At 40.1% G+C, this 22,204-nt stretch overlaps 1 protein-coding gene across 1 annotated transcript; it reads left to right on the top strand.

Moving 5' to 3' along the window:
• The first annotated feature begins 14,494 nt into the window (after window positions 1-14,494).
• LOC117024981 (60S ribosomal protein L23a-like) lies at window positions 14,495-15,016 on the top strand. The gene has a single exon (XM_033110736.1). It carries the CDS (start codon window positions 14,509-14,511, stop codon window positions 14,977-14,979), a length of 471 nt encoding a protein of 156 aa, XP_032966627.1. The 5' UTR covers window positions 14,495-14,508; the 3' UTR covers window positions 14,980-15,016.
• The last annotated feature ends 7,188 nt before the right edge of the window (window positions 15,017-22,204 follow it).

The raw sequence follows: 22,204 nt of genomic DNA, 5'->3' as shown, positions 1-22,204 counted from the left end.
CTGGCTCTCAGTTTGAGCAGAGTCCTTCCAGTCAGCAAACCCGCCCTGAGGCACTAATTTCACCCCCCTGTCCCGCTTACTAGGATAATAAGGATCTAGCCGAAACCTCAGGACCTGCCGAGAGCTGAGTTGGCCCTTGATAAGGATTCTCTCAACAGAAACACACAGACACAGTTCCTTCTGTAAATAGGGGAGGCCCCTGAGGCCACCGGCTTCATGGTGACCATGCCATCACACAGGGCCCCACACTCAGAAAGATACCTCCCCGCGTGTAACGCTCCCCAATCATTGTCTTAACTTCTTAGTAAGTTTTGAATAAGGGGCCCTGCATTTTCGTTTTGCCCTGGGCGCTCCAATCCGTGTGGCTGGCCCCACCCCCACTCGCTACCCACTTGTTCTTCCAGTCCACAAATTCTGTTCTTTCTTAATGGTAATCATGCATAAAGCCTTTATTTTATAAAGAAAGTGGGACTCACAAGAGCTATGGGGTGTGTCCAAGTCACATAGGAAGATAGAGAAAGTAGTAGAATAGGGACCCAGGCCTCCAATTCCCTGTGTCTTTCTTGTCTTCACACAAATTTTTCCCCTGAAGCTGGAGTTCTGGATAGCCATCTTGGTGATGTCACCTGAAGCCATCCTTAATATGAAGGCACTGTGGCTCAGTGGTTGCATGTGGGCTCTAGAGAAATAAACAGATTTGTGTCCCAGCTCTGCACTCACCTAGCTGTGTGACCTGTGGCAGGTTACTTAACCTCTCTGTGTTTCCATCTCATTATTTGGACAATGAAGATGATAACAATATCTCCCTCATAGGGCTGTTATGAGGATCCTTCTAGCAAAATGGGAAATTTTAATCAACAATTATTATTTCTTGTGTATATAGAAGACATAGTTGACTCTCCATTTCTTCTGTTATGACCAAAAAAAAAAAAAAAGAGAACAAAAGGATATCAGAGGAGTGAATGTTCTGGTTTTCCTCAGAAAGAAGTTGATGAGATTTCAGGTCATTCGTTAGCTCAGGGAACAGGTAAGACACTAACTAAAGAAATTAGGGTAGAGAGCTATTTAAAGTTTGAAGACGCGAGCGAGGGATCATCAGGTCACATCTAAAAGTTCCAATTTCCAGTATCCCTTCAGGGTTACGAATCTTCTGGAAACACCACCAGAAAACGACAGTCAGGAAGAGTCCTCGCTTTAAGGGAAAAAACACGTCAAGTTTAAACTGAAGAGATTAATCGAAGATGGGATTGATGTGAGCGAAAGTATAATAATGAAGCAATAATGTAAGTGATACTTTAAGATCAAGACTGATGTACACCCGTGCTCCTTTCAAAGTGGCACGACACAGACGCTTAGAAGTAACTTTAACATCAAAGTAGGGGATCGCGGTGATGGTTGCATAACATTGTGAATGTACTTAATGCCACTGAATTGCACCCCGAAAATGGTTTAAATGGCAAAATTAAATAAGTAAGTAAATAAATAAATAAATAAAAATAAAGCCAAGTTTCCCTTGTCCGTTCATGAATCCACCCCCACAGCACATGGTCCCCACACGCAAACATCCGGCAAGCCCCAGGCAAGCTGGCCACACATATTCTAGTCCTGGTATAATGGTCAGTTATGCAATCATGAGTGAATCAAAAACAAATCAAGACGATATTAGAGATTCCACTTTGAAACAAACATTTCCTGCTACTCCTCTTCCAAATTTCTGCATGAAGTTTAACTGGAGGGTATCCAAGATTGCAAGATGAGGTGTTTCTAAAATGTTTATAGTTTACTATTATTTAGCAGTATCAGTCTGGAGTGTTCTCAGTACCGTGCACCCAAAGCAAAATAAAGGAATACGTAAGTAGTCTACTAAGTCCGACCAAACACTGCAGATGTCATCCAGTGTCCCAAATAAATCACCTCATTTTATTTGCTGTTTCATATAAAGTTGTTGTAAGTTTGAAACTTGGACATAACATTTGTGCTAATAAAATGCCATTTTAACAAATTTTTTAAAAGCCAAAGTAGGAGAAATTAGAGAGTAATTACTTGTCCCTACTATCCATTAAATAATGATTTATATAGCTAAAGAGAACTGTGTGTGCTGCAACCATTTTTAACCCCCTCAAGATAATTAATTGTACACCCCCCCAAACTTGAGGTACAACTGTTCCCCAAAGCTGCAGGAAAAGAAGGTGCAGGAGGTTAAGAAAACTGCAGGAGGAAAGAAGATGCCTCCTTGGGGTGGTTGATGCAGAAAAAGCAAGAGGGTGGACAGCAGCGCTGGGGTGCCCTCCAGCCATGGGAGCTTGGTGGAGTCGGGAACTCCATGAACTGATTCAAAAAATTGGGATAATAGTATGGTAAATTTAAAAACAAATGAGGAAGGAAGGGGCTTTTGGGCTTTTGTCTTTAATTTCCATATGGAAAGGAAAAAAGAAACTTCTCTCTCTCTCTCTCTCCCTCTCTCTCTCTCCCCCCTCCCTCTTTCCCTTCCTCCCTTCCTTTTCTTCCTTCCTTCTTCTGACTCCAAATTTCTTTTGGCCAAGAGGATAAAATGCATATACTTTGGATTCTTCCATTTCTCGGGGGGAATAAGAGATTCACTGAATAATGGAAGATAATTCATATGGTTCAATGTTTTTTTCATTGCTAGAGCTGTATGACTTGGAGTTATTCTATAAGCCAATGTTTGTCATTTGATTTTGAGGCTAGGTTGGAAAGAATAAAGAAAGGTTATCTAACATGGGGCACAGTGTTAGGGGAGAAGTCTTAGCCTAGAATCAATTCTTTAGAAAGAAACTCAATGCCTTGTCTTGCTTCTGAGGGAAGTATCAAACAGGGCACTTTCTGAAGGTGGTCGGGTCAGAGGGCGGAATCACCTCATCTCCTTGCTTTCAGGAGGAAACCCTGGGAAAGAGGAAGCGAGGAAGTCCGGGCCATGGGAACCATGGGGCATACCTATCTGATATTTCATAGATCCCACCCCTGCACCCCTCCCCAACTCAGGGAGGTGGTATCACAAGCCTGACTGTCAGGCCTACTCAGTTATCAGGAAAAGGAACGAAAAGCAGCAGGATACTGACCTACAGGGGAACAAATGTCAGCCTTCCTCTGCCCCTCCCCCACCCTGAGTTCTCTCCTCCCTCAGTTGAATTAGAAAGAAGGAAAACCGGTGTGACTCCCAAGTAGGAGTGAAAGTCAAATTCTAGGAAATTCTAGAGTAGCCTGCCTGGCTTTGTGTCCCAGCTCTGCACTCGCCTAGCTGTGTGACCTGGAGCAGGTTGCTTAACCTCTCTGTGCTTTCACCTCATCATCTGGTCAATGAAGATGATAACATCCCTCTCACAGAGCTGTTTAATACTCTTGATAAATAAGGTTAAGAAACCAAGGTGTTCAAGGACAATAGTTACCAAGATGGGTAACCCAAAGTGGGAATGGGAAGTGACTGCTAATGGGTACGAAGTTTCTCATGGGAGGGACGAAAATGTTCTCAAGTTGGATTGTGTTGATGGTTGCACAACCCTATGAATATACTAAAAAACATTAAAGTGTACATTTTAAATGGGAGAATTGTATGGTACGTGACTTATTTTAATATAAAGCCCTTAACAATTTTAATGACAAGAACAGTTCAGTTCTGCTAACTTAAACAAAAATATTAACTTTATACCTACATTAATTTTAGTTTGTTAACAAGTAACGAATCCTGGTGAGTGTCAGAAGATCATATCTAGGTCAATAGTCAGAAGAAACCCCTTCACCGAGCTTGGTATCTAACTTTAGCTAGAGCTAGACAAAATCATAGTTCCTATTATTAGAAACTGACAAAAAAGGAAAGTAAATAGAAACAAAGGAACCTGCTGACTGTCAAAAGCAACGCAAGTCTCTCATTGTCACTGAGGACATAAAAAAATGTACCCTCGGATGTAAAAAAAAAAAAATGTCTCTCTGGGATTACAACAAACCATGTGACTGACTCAAAGGACCTGCTAGTATCTTACTCCCCTCTGTTCCCCAGGCTCGTGCATTAAACAAGTTAATGGAGAGAAAACCCTGGACACAGACCAGACTGTGACTTCTTTAGCAGTGTGTTAGGTGCCTACATGTATTTCTCATGAACTCCACGATTTATTTTAACAGCCTCCTTTGCAGTCTAAAGCCTGCTCAGGGTTGAGGCGTTGTCACATACGAGGTCTGACAATGACGTTCACAAACATGTTGCTAACCTTTTTTGATGCCAGAGGGATTATTCATTATGAATTTGTACCAATTGGACAAAGAGTTAACCAAGTTTACTATTTGGAAGTGCTGAAAAGGCTGCGTGGAAAAGTTAGACGAAAACGACCTAAACTTTTCGCCAACAATTCATGGCTCTTGCCTCACGACAATGCACCAGCTCACAGGGCACTGTCTGTGAGGGAGTTTTTAGCCAGTAAACAAATATGTATTGGAACACCCTCCCTACTCACCTGATCTGGCCCCCGATGACTTCTTTCTTTACCCGAAGATAAGAGAAATATTGACAGGAGGACATTTTGATGACATTCAGGACATCAAGGGTAATTCAATGACAGCTCTGATGGTCATTCCAGATAAAGAGTTCCAAAATTGCTTTGAAGGGTGGACTAGGTGCTGGCATTGGTGCATAGCTTCCCAAGGGGAGTACTTTGAAGGTGACCGTAGTTGTATTCAGCAGTGAGGTATGCAGAACTTTTTCTAGGATGAGTTAGCAAACTTAATTGTCCGACCTCGTATATGCACACAGACACACACAAAGCATATCCCCCCACTGATATTTGAGAGACCACTAAATGTAATATACTGTTTCATTTAATGTTTTCTCAAAAGAAAAACTAAAGTCTACAAGTGCTTAAACACACTATTCCAGACAACTAATTTGGACAAGGCTATGTCTGGGGCATAATGTAATTTTCCTCGATATGTAGTGTTAGATCACTGTGGTTTTACCTTAACATTTTATGAATGTTCTGTAAAGAGTGCTCTCTTCGAATTACTTCCACGGAGACACTCAAGGCTGCCCTAGAGAGGCTTGTGCAGTGTGCCCCGTGATGACTTGGGGCCACAGGCTGCAGCAATTAAGAATTTCAGTTCAAATCCAAAACACTGTCTACAGCTCCTTTTTCAGGCTATTGATGACGTACCCTGCTATTAAGGGGGTCTTCTGGAAAAAGCCAAGGTCAATGTACCAGTCCTTTTCTTTCCCTTTAGTGTCAAGACTTAACAATTGCAGGAATTGGATGAGACTTCTAGACTTCCTATTTCATTTTTAGCTGTTAAATTCCTACAAGTAGCAATTGCAAAATCTGTAAGTGTCTCAGTATTGTTCTCATCAGAAATGAGGTAATTTAAGCACACTGCTGAAGACTGTCAGAGAATCTCTCTCTGCTATTCTACAAAGATATTCCACTACCTTGTTTTAAAAGTAAGCACCGGATTCAAGGCTATGATTTAAACTGCATTACTTTTCCCCCTAGAACATAACTACAGTCTCCAAATTAAGCATACCGGAAAGATCAATTAAGTTTGATTGATCCCTTGAGATTGGCTGATCAATAATTTTCACCCCACCTTGTTCGAGACTGGATTCTCTGATGTTGAAGAATTCTTTGAGAAGCAGTTGTGGATTTATTCTGGCATCCTTATTTTCTGTGACATATCAACCAAGTGCACTCAAACGTCTGAGCCATGGATGGGACAATGTGCCCCAGATTTACGGGCAAAATATTGTGGGGTCCCTCTTTCTGGGAAAGGGGTCTATAGTTTTCATCAGATTCTAAAAAGCATTGGTAAACCAAAACAGTTAGGAACGAGTTTAACTGAGAATATCAATGCTCACGCATAGCCAAGAGCAACATCTCTTCATGGAATTTCCTTTTGGACCGCACGACTCCAGACCAAAAAAAGGGGGGGAAAATGACGGTGGGCCAGACCACCATGTGTCTTGCTGGGCTGGAGCCTCCCTCAGGCCCCTCCAACAGCGGGGCAGAATTTCTCTGTTCAACGAGCTCGCTTGCTCTAAGTAACGAGAAATGCATAGCTCAGAAAAACGAAGGTCCTCGAGAGCGTGGCTTGATGAACAGATTTAGATATTATTTATGAGATATTATTTATGAGATATTATTCATTTTGTGGAGGGTGGATGCCCTTGGTAGAAAGCCACCAAAGAAAAGCCAGGAGTTAGAAGGTCTCTAGTTGTCTAGGACTGAGCTAAGTTTCAATTTCCATCAGTCCCTGCCTCAGATCCATTATCAACATATAGTGGAACTCACGCCCAGGGCTGTCGTTATCATGGACTGTCTCACACTGGCTTCCCACCCATAAGCCTTCAACCTTCATAGACGTCAAAGTCAATCTTGAAAGGGGAAAAATGCACCAAAAGGACTAGCCTAGAGACAGTACATGAAAGGCCGGACTCAGCATTGGAAATCAGGAAGGTAAGAAGGGTGGTAGTGATGGACTGAATGTTTGTGTCCCCCAAAATTCCTATGTTGAAACCCTAATCCCCAATGTGATGGTATTTGGGAGGGGGCCTTGGGCGGTAATTGGGTCATGAGGGTGGAGCTCTCACGATGGGATTAGTGCCCTTATAATAATAAGAGATATGAGAGGGCTTGCTTTTCTTTCCGCACCCCACCATGTGAGGACACTGCAGGAAGGCAGCCATCTGGGAACCAGGAAGAGGGCTCTCACCAGACCCCACATGCTGGCACCCTCACTTTGAAGTTCCCAGTCTGCAGAACTATGAGCAATAAATTTCTGTTGTTTAAGCTACCCAATCTATGGTGTTCTTTTACAGTAGTCTAAACTAAAACAGTGGTTTTAGAGAAGAATGGAAGTTTCCCTTTTAGCATCAGCTTCTAGAGTCCCAGACTCCAACATTAGATGAACTTCACATGTGGCTAGACTGAATCTGGGCATGTATTCCATTTACTGTCATTTAATTTCTCTAGGCCTTTTATTTCTTCAACAGGGAATAATATTTACTTCACAGAGTTGCTATAAAGGATTAAGTGTGACAATGTTCGCAAAGCTCTTAGCATACAACCTGGCACTTAGCAAGAGCTCACAAAGGCAAGCTATTAAAATTGCTTCCAGCCCATTCCATGAAAGTTAGATACCATTCTGTTCCTTGCTCCTGAATGGCTCCACCCATCCCACTTTCTACTGTCCTTTTTCCTATCTAACTTTGACTCACTTTTCAGACCTGGGCTTACATGTAACTTCCTTGGGAAAACTCTTCTAGAAACGCTAGTCCAGATTAGGTTGGTCTGGCACTGATCTCGATGGCCATGTAATACCTTGACATGTCACTTCTGCAGAACTATAAACAAAATTATTTGCTTACTGCAGTCTACCTTTCCTCTCCTCCATGAAAACAGACATTAAACCTTCTGAATTGTCTTCCCAGCAGTGAGCAGAATGTCTGGCATTTATATTCGCACAATAACTACTGGTTGCAGGAGTGACTGAATCAATCAATGAATAAATGCATCAATTCTTAGTGAGGAATTGGCAGTTGTGAAGCCTGTATCTTCCGATTGTTTTTCACGCCCCCTTTATATTCTCCTCCCAGTAGTATTCAGGGAATAACATTTTCCCATTCAGAACTAGAACGTCTATGCTGAACATACACCAAAAAGAATCATCACATTCAAATGAATATTTGTTTTTCTTAAGTTAGTCCAGTGTATTTTATCTTCTTTGTCCTTAAAACGGGTTTTGTGGACTGCTATCGACACAGGTGAGCAAAGGAGACCTTCCTGCCCTCAGCACAGGCTGTATCTCTGGGAGCCCCAGGGGGTCAGAGGTGCCCTGGAGTGTGCCTACAGGATGTTATGACCCCCCCACTCCCAAGCTTCTTCCAAGGTACAGATTACCACCACCACCACCCACCTCTGAGTTTGTCACATCTCAGTATGACCAAGTAATCATCTTAGTTTGTGAGGAGGGATGTTTCCCTGGGTCCAACTCCCAGGGCTGTAACCAGGTTAGGGAAATGGAAATGATCCAAAGCAACAAGTAAAAGCAGACCGAAGCTTCACTATACCATCAACACGAGGCCTGGACAAAACAGTGAGCAGATCCCTGCCGCTTTCCTTATGCTTACCTGTTCTTTTCCTTTCTAAGAATGTACTTACTTTTTTTCCTACATAAAAATGTAGAAATAACATGCTAAATGAATTACCCAGCTCCTTGCCCTTCCAGAAGTTGTCTGTATCTATGATATATGCACAAACCCACACAGAGAAATTATTGAAATCTTGCCAAATGGCAGTTGACAAACTTAGTCTATATAGGTACAATGAATAATGTAGATATAACAAAATCCACCTTGAGCTAGAACTCATTCAGGTGCACCATCAACATGAATAAAAGTAGACACAATTGTCTAGCGTCTTAGCAGCAAGCTAGAAATGTAAGCTTAATAAAGGCTTAAAACCCACTAAGTCTCAGGTTACTCATCTATAAAATGAGGACAATAATTTAATTAACAAAAGGCAAATTAGTCAATAGCTGATATAACAATTGTCTGTTATAATGATTGCCATCATCCTAGTCATCTTTAAAGATCTATAGCTCAAAGGACATGGCCCAAATGAGGAATTTGGCTTTTATTCATTCTACAGTATAGAATAAACTTGCAGCTGCCTTAAGTTTTCAACTAAATAAGCCACTGTCCGTTTTTAAGTTCCAAATGCTCAAGCTGATCACAGTCCCTAGTGAGGAAATATTTTAATTTAGATGATTGTGCAATATTTAGCAAAAAGACATGATATTTGTGGGGAGAGGTGGGTGTAGGATTCCCAGAACAACTCAACACGTCAACACTTCTGATAATGAAAATAGCCTCCCAAATTGTCAATGCCTTGTTCCAGCATAATTTTTGTTCTACAAATTTAGTTCTACAAATTCTACCAGATGGTATAAGTTGACACTAAGCTCCCAAAGACCACGTTTTTAAAGAATATTTTTGAATTCTCAGTGGAAGTCTTGGCCACTTGAGGCCTCTTCATTGACCTACACGGTTTTGGTTGACAGCAGCTAACAGGTGTTTACAGACTTCCGATCCAAACGGGGCTGAGTATTTCCTGGTGGGAGAGTGCTGCCCCATGCTCTAAGTTCTAGCAGGAGAAACAAACAAAGATTTCACTTTGAACTTTATGACCTCTGTGATGGTTAATTTTACGTGTCAACTGAACTGCGCCATGGGGTACCCAGATATTTGGGCAAACATTATTCTGAGTATTTCTATGAGGGTGATTTTTGGATCAGTTTAATACTTAAGTCAGTAGACTGAGTAAAGCAGATTGACCTCCTTAATGTGGGTGGGCCTCGTCCAATCCATGGAAGGCCTGCATGGAATGAATCACTGACACTCTCCCGAAGAAGAGGGAATTCCTCCTGCCTGACAGCCTTCGAACTGGGACATCAGTTTTTTTCCTGCCTTTGGATTAGAACTGAAACATTGGTTCTTCCTGGGCGTTGAGAGTTACTGGCATTTGGACTGGACCTACAGCATCAGTTCTCCTGGTTTGCAGGCCTTCAGACTCAGACTGGAATAACATTAGCTCTCCTCGGTCTCTAGCTTACCCACTAAAGATCTTGAGACTTGTTAGCCTCCATAATTATGTGAGTCAATTCCTTGTAAGATCTCTCTCTCTCTCTCTCTCTCTCTCTCTCTCTCTCCCACCCTCCCTCTCTCTCTCTCTCTCTCACACACACACACACACACACACAAACCCTACTGGTTCTGTTTCTCTGAAGAACCCTGACTAATATGACCTTATACCCTGCTTATCTTATGACCAGACAATTGCTCAAGCATGACATGTCAATTCTCTGAGTAGTCCATGCTACATCTCTCTCTCTATCTGCACGGGGTGCCCTCTCCCATCTTCCTGATCTGACAAACACATATTCACATTGCAAGACCCAGCCCAAGTGTAGACTCCTCCTGGATGCCTTCCACAAGTCCCTCACCCAGAATTCTGCTGCATTCTTATTTCTGTCAGGCATTGGGTAAGTTCCTCCGCTATGAAACTTACAATAGTTACATGTGTGGCTACCCTAAAACTCTGGGCCAGTAGTGTGCTGATAAATATTTATTGCAGAGTTCATCACTCAACACCCCTTTGTATTCCCAGAAGCTAGCACAGTGACGGAAAATGTGGATGCTCAAAACTTCTGGACTCTTCTCATTTATTATTAAAGTGGTCGTATTCGGGTTCAGTTTTTGATAGGTTCATGAGGTAGAAGATAAAATTGTCTTTGGAAAACTCTCTACTATCAGTACTCTTTCTCTTTCTTGAAGCTTTTACTCTTCCCAAGGCTCTTCCTGGCAATGAAACTGATTCAATAAACTAATTTATCAATGATAAAGCCAGGTGTTAACAGTTAAAAATATACATTAGTTTAAAAGAGAATGCCTATAACAGGGCAATGCTTAATCCAAATTCATAAAAACTCAGTAGTGGAACTTCATATTTATATCACTGAGGTAGAAACATGGAGCTCAAATGCATTTTTACCAGAGTACCTCAAGTCATACACACCAGCCATCCTCATGCTGTAATGACAGTCTAGTGCCTCCACTTTTCAAATCTAGAAACACAACCAGAACTATAAACCATATAGCAGCATAGAAGTTCTCCCAATGGACCTCTATCTACTTAACCAACTCGTTGGGTTAACCAACACTCTCAAATCCATCTGTAAAACAAATTGACTGAGACCCGCAACATTCTGAAAGCTTGAAGCTAGTAGGCTTCTCTCTGGTACAGCCACACATTTCAGATGCAACCATCTAGCTGTGTGTTTATCAAACTTAGCTACATTTGTCTTTTTTTAATCTGAATTTGACATGTTATTTTAACTGAAGGGCTTAATCTAATCAGTTAACTATTATGAAAACCAGTGAAACATGAATGTCAAAAGTGAGATTAGTTGTTTCTATGAAAACACAGTTGAATGCTATACAAAGATGGGATAAAAGTGAGAAAATAACAATTGCCATCAAATATGGGTAAAACAACCATAAATGACTACAAGAAGGAGTCACAAAATTATCGAAGGATTATGAACTTTGATTGTCTCAGAGGTATCTTTGAATCCTCCCTCCATTACAAGGAAACTGAAGTTAGAACTCATAGGTAGTAAGTATAGTAGGGAATAGTGTTTACCTCAGAAAGATGAACACTGCAATCAGTAGACTCAAACTCAAAAAACAAAGAAATGAACAAACAAAAATCCTCTGCCCTACATCAAAACATTGGGAAAAGATTGTATATGTATATGTTTTCAGTCAAAGAAATTGCATCACTTTTTAAATTGATTCCCTGCCTTAACCCACTTCTTTAATCAAACGAACAGCCTCTGGTCTCAGGTGACAGTTGTCAGTCACATTGGAAGAGAGGTTCCATAAATTCCTTAAACTTACCATTAACCTAATAGTTTTTATGAAAGTGGTTCTCCCAGTATCTGGATCTAATTTCTGTCCATTTCCTTCTCACCTTTCTTTCTCATATTCCCAACCTCCAAAAGGAAGAAAGGAGAGGGAGGGACTTTTTGATTACTCTATTCCTCTAAGGTGTGGCCAGGGCACACCTTAGACAAAGATGTTTCTAGAACTGAGGACCAAGGAAGAGGAAGTAACAGAACCAAATGGCTGAGAAAGACAAACTGGCTTGGCAGGACATGAGGAAGAGTATCAATGAAGAAGTTAAAAACAAATATACCCGGATACACTGACCAACATTGGATGCCAAGAAAGAAAACCATTTTTAAGTCTCACTTCCAGTTACCCCAGTTACCTCCCAGTCGTGAAGCATCAGATATAAATGGATCCTAAATTGACACCACAGCCTGTGTGCAAGCTCTCAAACTCTTCCTTTTACTCTCTTTCAGTCTGATTGATAAATTACCATAAATGTGGTACACCACAAATGTTCAAAAGTCACACAGCCCATTAATGCAATTAAGCATAAGAAAAGTCCATCAGGAGGGCCCTAAAAATGGAACTAAATGTAGAATGTTCTTGTCTGGGAAAAGGTGGATTTAGCAGCCGTAGCTTGCCCTCTTGGCTGGAGTAGAAGGAAGTAAACCAGTAGTAGCAGCTCTCCAGGGCTCCCCCTTGTTCTTAGCCATCCATCACATAGCTCACATCATCTTAGAGTTTCAGCAACGCTCCCAGGAGTCAGGTAGCATACACGATTAGCCCCACTTGTCCAAACTGAAGTTTTACAATTTTCCCAGCCTCAAATATCCAGGTCCCAAAATTGGAGCCCCGCGGAGCAATAGGAACCAGGACATTAAGCAAGAAGAGCCAGAGACCTGCCTCGGATCAGCAACCCCCAGACTCCAGCCCAGGATCAGGCTGGAAGACTTTCTGTCCCTCGTGTGTCTTCTTGATAAAAACAAAACAAAACAAAACATTTCCCCTGAAAGTAATTATCCTCCCTATTTCTTCATGTTGGTTATAGTCTTACATGATATTTAGTTCTGCAATTATTTATTTTTTATTGCTGAGTGGTAGCCATTGCATGAATATATCACAGTTCACCTATTCTTTTATGGATGAGCACCTAGACGGTCTCAAGTTTTGGGTTATGAATATGCTTATGTGTTTCACAGACACATATTTTCATATCTCCTGGGTAAATATCTAGGCTTGAAATTTTTGGTTGTAAGTAGGTGTATATTTAGTCGTAAAAGAAACTGTCAGATCTTTTCCCCAAGTGCTTGTACCATGCTACATTCCCTCCAACAATGTACAAGAGCTCCAGTTTCTCCATATTCTCACCGCAATACGCGGTATTGTCAGTCTTTTTAATTTTGGCCGTTGTGGTGGATGTGTAGTGGGATATGTGACTTTTAAAAGTATCCATTCAATATTTCACATGTGAACCTTCTTAATTACCTCAATTCATCTTAGTTCCAGGTTTTTGTAAATTTATTTCTGGAAGCACTGAGTATGGGGGAGAATGGTCCCTTTAGAAGATAAGCTCCATGAAGACAGGTATTTATGGACCTAGCACGTAATAGGGGCTTAATAAAGCTTGTTGAATAATATGAATGAGTCAGCCAATGGTTATGCATACCTAAACATACTCTGTGAGCACATCTGTGTAATCCCCTTCTAGACTTTTCCTTGCCAGCCTCCTTTCTTATCCTTTTTGGTCCACTAAACCCTTTGTTGCTCTGATATGTTTTTGTTACATCCAATAGTGTCTAGTATCTAGTGTAAAGACATTTTGTTGTTGTTAATGTCTAAACTGAAGTATCTAGGGAACCCTGGCAGACCCTTCATCTGCCAGGGTCTCGTCAGCTTTATGTGTAACAGGAAGAGGCAAGCGATTTTAAATTTCCCTAGCACTGAGGTATAGTAACTCTGATTCCTTCTTCATCCCATCTAAAGTCATGATTCCCAGAACAGCCTTGCTTGCTTTTTAATTTTTCTGTGAGGATATGCGCTAGGGATTTGCTAAGAGGTTTAACACAATGGGAAATTTATATCAGAAAATAAATACAATCAGGATACACATGGACAAAGGAACATTGGGGACATTTCTATCTAGCAAATAAGCTTAACTCCTTATGTTTTCCTTTTGAACTAAGGCCTTTCCTTCTTTGTCAAATTTCACAGTTGAACGAAGGATGCCATCTACTCAATATAAATGAAAATGACTTCATATCTTCTATTGAAATAATTAGACATTGTTATTCTGGTGAGAATTAATGGAATACTAATAAACTTGACTTTTAAATGTTCACAATGCTCCTACTTAGCCCCACAATTTGCTGCTTAATTCTAATGAGGACAAAGTTTACAAAGCCAATGGCCTTATAAGCAACATTCAATGTTTAGTCATCAGAAACCATCACAAGGGTTAAGTATAAAACACTTTAGGCTTCTAAGTTCAAAAAGTAACATGAAGAGAAGGGGTGGGTGATGGTTACAAACTGTGAGGAAAATGTAGGTTAATAAATGCCATACTCAAGTTATTTTACAAATATGTAAAACTGCTGCTTTTAAAGGCATTTTCTTTGCAAAGATGGCAACCTGTGTCCCTGGCAGTTGGTAACTGGATTACTGGAGCTGTGGTTTTCAATGAGAACTCTCCTGTCTGGACAAGCAGAGCAGAACCTATGGGGTAATAATGCTTATCTTTATCATCAGAGACTGTGGACTGTATGATAACAATGCCATGAAATGTATTAAAACTTGCTTTCTGGCCTAGAAAATGATCACTTTTGTAATTTTTATGAGTGATTAAGAAACATGGGGGTTCCTAATTCTTTATGTACCAATAGGTTTTGTTTATATCCATTAAACCAAGCTTATTAATTGGGTTCTCAAATCTTTTATAGCTTCACTAATTATTTTTGGTTGCTAGGTCAATAGTTGTTGAAAGTTTTAATTATTTTACTTGACTATACTTTACTTAAGCTTTAATTTAAAAAGTATTGAAAGCGAAAACCCTTTTCACGAAGATGGCACCGAAAGCGAAGAAGAAAGCCCCTGCCCCTCCCAAAGCCGAAGCCAAAGCGAAGGCTTTGAAGGCAAAGAAAGCAGTCCTAAAAGGCGTCCACAGCCACACAAAAAAGAAGATCCGGACGTCACCCACCTTCCGAAGGCCCAAGACACTGCGGCTCCGAAGGCAGCCTAAATATCCTCGGAAGAGCGCTCCCAGGAGAAACAAGCTTGACCACTCTGCCATCATCAAATTCCCCCTAACTACCGAGTCGGCCATGAAGAAGATAGAAGACAACAATACACTTGTGTTCATTGTGGACGTCAAGGCCAACAAGCACCAGATCAAACAGGCTGTGAAGAAGCTCTATGACATTGACGTCGCCAAGGTCAACACCCTGATCAGGCCTGATGGAGAGAAGAAGGCATATGTTCGACTGGCTCCTGACTACGATGCTTTGGATGTTGCCAACAAAATTGGGATCATCTAAACTGAGTCCAGCTGGCTAATTCTAAATACAAACTTTTTCACTGTAAAAAAAAATAAAATAAAATAAAAAAAAATAAAAAGTATTGAAAGCTTTTTTCGACAAATTATAGATACATTCATACAATCCCTAAATATCTATCTTTGGAAAGACAGCTAATTCTGTGCCCAAATTGGGCTTCCTCTCATTGGCTGAGAAGTAGTTGGCAGTCGTGGACTAGAGTCCCAGCCTGCCTTGAATCTAGGTGAAGCCATATAATTAGTGCTCACCAATGGGTTGTGAGCAGAAATGATATAAGCCTCTTCCTGCCCAAATTGGTAACAAGCGGTATGCCTTCTCCTCCTGCTCCTTCCCAACTTGCCAGCTTGATGGAGGTAGCACAGGGATCCTAGAAGCCCCATGAGAAAGATAGCAGAGCCACGAGATATAAGGAGTGCAGACCCCTGCATCATCTTTGAAAGAGAACTACCCACCAGGAACACCCATTTTGAACTTTATATGCATAAGAAATAAACTTCTATCATGATTGAGCCATTGTGCATTTTGGGGTTTGTTTGTTATGGCAGCTAACATAATGTTTTCTAAACATTACTCTTATTTTAAGCCAATATACATACTGTCCTTAATGGTATAAACTTAGTTTCTGATCCTAAAAGCAAACATTTCAGAACAACAACAAAAAGATGCCATCTGTTGATTACAAAAAGAAATTTTATATATATATATATAATTATGTATAATTATATATATAATTTATACACACACACACACACACACACAAGGTCTGATAATTAAGTTTGCAAACTTGTTTGCAACAATGTTGCTAACCTTTTTTGATATCAAAAGGATTATTTATTAGGAATTTGTACCAACTGGACAAACAGTTAACCAAGTTTACTATTTGGAAGTGCTGAAAAGGCTGCGTGAAAAAGTTAGACGACCTGAACTTTTCGCCAACAATTCATGGCTCTTGCATCACGACAATGCACTAGCTCACATGGCACTGTCTGTGAGGGAGTTTTTAGCCAGTAAACAAATAACTGTATTGGAACACCCTCCCTACCCACCTGATCCGGTTCCAATGACTTCTTTCTTTACCCGAAGATAAAGGAAATATTGAAAGGAAGACATTTTGATGACATTCAGGACATCGAGGGTAATGCAATGACAGCTCTGATGGCTATTTCAGAAAAAGAGTTCCAAAATTGCTTTGAAGGGTGGACTAAGTGCTGGCTTTGGTGTATAGCTTCCCAATGGGAGTACTTCGAAGGTGACCGTAGTGATATTCAGCAATGAGGTAGGTAGTACTTTTTCTGAGATGAGTTCGCAAACTTAATTGTCTGATCTTGAATCTTGTAAACTGCAATTAATATCTTTAGAAAGAGGGGGAAAGTTATCAATCCATAAAAAAGAAACCATTAGAAAATAAAAAAGAGATCTTAGACATTAAAAAATAAAGATTGGGGGAAAAATTCAGGGAATGCGTTGGAAGATAAAGTTGAAAAAATATTTCCAAATCAGATTAACAATTCTGAAACCACTATACATGTATAGCTGGAATTGAGCAATTAAATAAATGGATGGCAGATGGCAGATGGTGGGAGCCAGGTTTCTGTCTGTTGTAGTGGGAAGTTACAGACAAACAAAGGGAGAAGGCTAGAATAATCTATGTGCTACTGGATTAGAGTTGGAGACATCAGTATTAACTCATATTTAGCTTGATAGAAAGATGGATACACATAACAGTATTTATAAATGTGTGTATATACAAGAGTTAGTATACACACACATAGTTTCTTGTTCTGTTGGCTAAGGGCCACCTAGAAGCAATGACAATGCGGTAGCAACAGGCACACCTCACACCCAAGAATGATTTCTAGTACCATCCTTCAGTAGAAGATATCAGGGCCCTTAGAGAAATGGCTGATTCTGGGGCTGGTACAGGGATGAAACTGGAGCATCTTAGAATGCTAGAAAGTAGGAAGTGATTAAAAAAGGAACGCTATATGGGTATGTCAAAAGGACACTGTAGTCAACTGAAAGAGGTCCCAATGGCCAAAGATGAAACTTTAAGCAACAAAACAAAGTAGTATCGGATTATAATCCAAAGTATAAAATAAATATCCGTGAGTTTATACTGTTATAAGTAGATGATCGATAGATAGATAGACAGACAATAGTAGGCAAATCTCCCAGGTAGGATTCAAAATAATTTGTGTACATATTCAGCCCTTAAAAAGATGGAGGAGCATAACTACCCCTTAAGTTTAATGGCACATAATGACTTTCTTCCAGACTGTAGTATGCAAGAGAGTAACTTTTCTGTGTAGAAGTCATACATAAAAACCCCTCTGTCCTCCCTGTCTTGTCATTTATAGCTTTCTTGGACATGCTGCGGACAAACACTACTACAGCCAGGCCATGAAGGTTAATAGCAACGGTGATCAATCATATTGATTGTATGTACCCTTGATGCGATGTGATGAGAATGACACATTGACTCGGTGGTCTCCCCCACAAGAAACCAAAGCTCCAGCCTAATCATAAAAAAAAAAAAAGAAAGAAAAAAAAAATCAGCAAGATCCCAGTTGAGGGACATTCTACAAACTACTTAACCAGTACTCCTTGAAACTGTCAAGGACATCAAAACAAAAGAAGGAAAGTTTGAGAAGCCAAGAGACGCTTGAGGAGACATGACTGAATGTAATGTGATGTGTTCTGCATGGAATCCTGGTATAGAAAAGGACCAGTTGATAAAAGCTAAAGAAATGTGAATAAAGTATGTACTTTGCCTGACAATACTGTATCAATATTGGTTAATTAATTTTGACAAATGCCCCATACTAATATAAGATGTTATTGATAGAACAAACTGAGTATAGAATATATGTAAACTCACAGTACTATCTTCAAAACTACTTTGTAAATCTAAAATCATTTTAAAATTAAAAGTTTATTTATTAAAAAAATCCTAAAAGGTAGCACAAAAAGGGAGAAAAATTTTTTTAATTATTTGATGTTATTTAAAAATGAATATACTAAATTAAACAGAAGGAAAGTTCTCCTATTAGGTGTCTTACCCATGCTAAGATAAAATTTAACATTTCCAGTGTAATAAAACATACCGTCGCTATTTTAGAAATCTATAAAATTCTACAATATATTTAGACTTACAAGATTATGGAGAAATGACATACAAAATTTATGTTTTGTTTTTTTAAACTGGATCTATTTCACAGAGAAAGTATTGTAATAAGAGCCTAGGAAAATATAAGACAACACCGGACCCTCTGAGATAAGCTAGGTGAGCTGCATTAGACAAACTCAGGGCTTGCATTCCAGTTGGTGAGATCTTGGCTAAAACACTAGACCCCTCTGGGCCTTAAGGTTCTCCACCTAAATAATGAGTAAGATAATTCTGAACAATTCCTAAGGTCCCTTCACCTTCTGATTGCCCATCATTCCATCAAGTGTAATGTGGAGAACCAAGAAATACCTCGACCTACTGGGCAAACGATTTAGGTTAGAAAGTAGAAAGTAATCTACCAACAATAAGAGTTCACTAGCTTGAACGGGGCAGTTTTTAAGTGTCTTCAGTAACAATCTAGACATTTTACGACTTTTTATCTGAATGTTTTATCAGAAACAGAGAGTGTTGGCTGACTGCATACACTGTTGCGCCCTTTCTAAAAAATCAAAAAGGAAATAGCAGAATTTTAGAAGCTTTCCAAACAATACCAAAAAGCTTTCATTACTGAGCAGCATTTGGTATTAGTCTAAAAATATTTACCATTTTTCAGAATGCCTTAGGTCGTCAATAAAAAGAGAGGTGTCATATAGAGTCTGATCCCATTTTGATGTTTGACTGCTGACTGCTTTCATGCCACCGCACTGCCCCTTTTCTTTCTGTCCCACGGCTAGGCCAGCTGATAAGAAACCCCAGGTGTCCCCCTCCGACACCAGTGGGAAGTTCAAAGCACACAACAAGCTCAGTGACGCGTGTGGAAATCCTCACCTCTGGCTACCTCCTAATCATAGTCAAAGCCAAGCTGGTCTCATTTCCTTGCTCTCTCAAGTCAATTTTGGAGCTGCTGGGAGCTTGCCCTGCTCTCCCCAGAAAGCCTCACTATATGAGTCATGAAACTTGTCATATCCGCTTCGTGCTTGTGTGGTATCCTCAGTCTTAAAATCCAAACCAAATTTTGGGTCGCATTCATCATGCCTCCACAGCATGACCACAGGCGATGGAGGCTTTGCTCTCCCTTGTTTTCATGAAATGAACAGGAAAAACACATTTGCCAAGTGATTCCCAGTTAAAATACTGTGCCATCTGAGAAACCCTCTTGACGGGTCTGTGCCTAGAGGTAAAGCAGGATAGTAAGTCATGTCCTTTAGACAGATGAGACCCATCTACTTTGAACACCCATTTGGGGCTGGCATGGGTTTATTTACTTAGAACAAGAGTAAGATTGTAAGTCCATTTCTATCTGTTAATAAGCAAACGCTGGAAGGTCCTTAGAGGCGAATGGACAGCCTGTTAATCATGAAAGCTAGATTCAAGACAACCCGTCAGTCCTGAATGAAAACTTTGCAAGGGTCTGATCATTTGACAGAAATTCTGACAAAGAAAGGATTAGGCTAGGCTTTAACCCTCGCGATTTTTAAAATAGAAAAGAGCACAGCTGCGTGTTAAACCATCAGAGAGTGTACATTATTTAGCAACCCTTTTAGAACTGTTTGCAGTACAGGTGCAATAAATAAATGTTAATTTTATCTACCAGGACATTCCCATTTTGTGTACGTGTGTGTCATCTGACTCTTCCTTAAAAAGCGTAGCTTGAAAGCCTCAGTTAAGATGTCTCTGTCGAGGTAAAACTGGGGCAAAATACTTTTATTCTTGTCCATCCTGAGTAGGGTACTCTGTGAAGCAAAAGAGAGAATTTTCTCATTACTATTTCTAAGCTCCATAATGCTTCCATTTTCAGCTGGATTAAAAATAAAAGACATCATAATAGCCCCAACCAAGTATTTTTATCAGGGTAAGAGTAGTGAGTGACTGGGTTGGCTCCATGGGGATTATCGTATTATATTCATGGAAAACCACCAACGTAACCCAGGGGACAGTCAAGTTTGCCATTAAAAGTAATATATAGTTGTCTTGGGCTGAGGTCAGACTAAACTGGATAAGAAAGAAAAATGCTCTAAAAAAATAAAATAAAGAATGAAACGGAATACAATATTCCCCTTGTTGGCTTGTTCCTCAAACTGGGGCTGGTCCAATATGCACATCCTGCCGCTTCCTGCTGGCATATTCCGGGGTTGGAAATCAATTCGCTCTTTGTAGATATTAAGAAATTGTGGAGGCATTAAAAAGAGAAACACTGAATAGATCTAATGTAGTTGGAGACAAAGGTTTTAAGTGATTTGAAGGGAGAGGGCAAGAGGAAAACTGGTCAGGATCTAGGGAGACCCGTCTCCGATTGGAGGGAGGCGGGAACTTAAGGTCACTTGAGTTGGGAACTTGAGGTCACACAGTTCACCCAACAGCTCAGAGGTTACTCATGTTTCTACTACTGTTAATGTCTTACGGCACCAACCAAAATGCCAAGAGCAGATTTCACTTGGGACTTAATTTAAAAGCGACTTTCACAAAATACCTACAGGTGATGCAATGCTTCTTAAATGGTCCATTTTTAATTAGCCTTTGCGTGTATGTATGTGTAGTTTACTCATCCTGCCTACAGTGGTGGGAATAGACTTTTCCTTCACCTTTGAGGAAACACATGCTCCTTACACATCAATGCGAAGGTGCACATGTATTTTATGTCTAAGGTTCAAAATTGTTTTAATGATGACTTAACCTCGAGCCAGCTTTCACTGTTAAAGTTTTCATTCCATACTAGAGAATAAAACCGATAGGATGTTTTTCAAGCAAACGACCAAAGCATTATTTTGCTAATACAATAAACCTCAACTGTAAATCATGCCACACAGTAAGTAGGTCACTGAAAACTAAAATGATATCAGATGTAGTCTAGGATTTCAGTTCAGCAAGATTATCTTTTTGTAACTGCTGTAAAGAAAACAACAACGCTGTTTTTACTAAAAGCTTGGGGGAAAGTTAGAGTGTTTTTAAAGCTATATTACAAGGAGAAAATTCCTCTTCTCATGCCAGGTATTTTTACCTTCTTGCTTTAGTAAAATGATGTGCTGAATAGAATTTTATTGACTTTAAATGTGGTGGGTCCTGTGGTGCCACGGGGCCACAGTTAATGTGGATTTTCAATCAGGCCCTCATCTTGCCTTTCCTGGGCCGACTATACTACTGGGTAAGCAAATAATAAACGAGGGGAAATTACTCTTTATAGAATTCCAGCTAAAAAAGGAATGCTAGAATTAGAATAGGACCACTTTACAAGCCCAATGAGTGAACGGACTAGCCATGAATGGGCTGTGAACATCTCAAAAAGAGAGACGACCAGACAGTATGTGCCTCCTGATGGAAACGCACCACACTGCGGAGTGTTGGCCCACCCCACCCGCCCAAAAACAAAAACTGGACCTGAATCTGAATAAGCCTTTACATCTAAGTAGATATTTATAGGAAATATAAGGAATAGAGAAAAATGTCATAGGACACCATGGAGACACAAATCAGCAAAATCCATCTATGGAAAACTCTACGGGATAAACAACCCAGTTTCTTCAGCAAATTGATTACAAGGAATAAAAATAGAGAAAGAGCCATGGAGGGGGAACCTAACATAGATTAAGAGGCAGTTAAGAGACATGTACCCATTACAGCGTATGCTTTCGTTTGCACCCTCATTCATAGAAACCAACTATCAAAAAAGAAATGACATACATGAGACTATTGCTAATCAAGCAGCTACTTTATTACAGTTAAGCAACCATTGTTATTTCTTTTAGGGGTAATCATAATATTTTGGTTATAAAAAGAAAAAAAAAAGAAACTTTCAGAGACGCAGACTGAAACATTTACAGATTTTTTAAAAATCCATTTCAATTTGACAAATCAGGTCTTTTCTGGAATTATTTCCTCCAGGAATTTTCTCTGACTGCTCCTTCCCCCCTCTGCCTTCCCTTGAAATCCTCCTCCATTGTATCTCCGTGATACTTTGTACATCTCTCTAGCTTTGCACCTACATGCTGCATAATGATCTCTTTACGTGAGTGTCTCTACTGCTACACTGGCCCCATAATAAAT

The sequence above is a fragment of the Rhinolophus ferrumequinum genome, chromosome 7 (assembly GCF_004115265.2).
Source record: "Rhinolophus ferrumequinum isolate MPI-CBG mRhiFer1 chromosome 7, mRhiFer1_v1.p, whole genome shotgun sequence".
Taxonomy (NCBI): domain Eukaryota; kingdom Metazoa; phylum Chordata; class Mammalia; order Chiroptera; family Rhinolophidae; genus Rhinolophus; species Rhinolophus ferrumequinum.
This window is presented reverse-complemented; position numbering and strand designations above follow the sequence as displayed.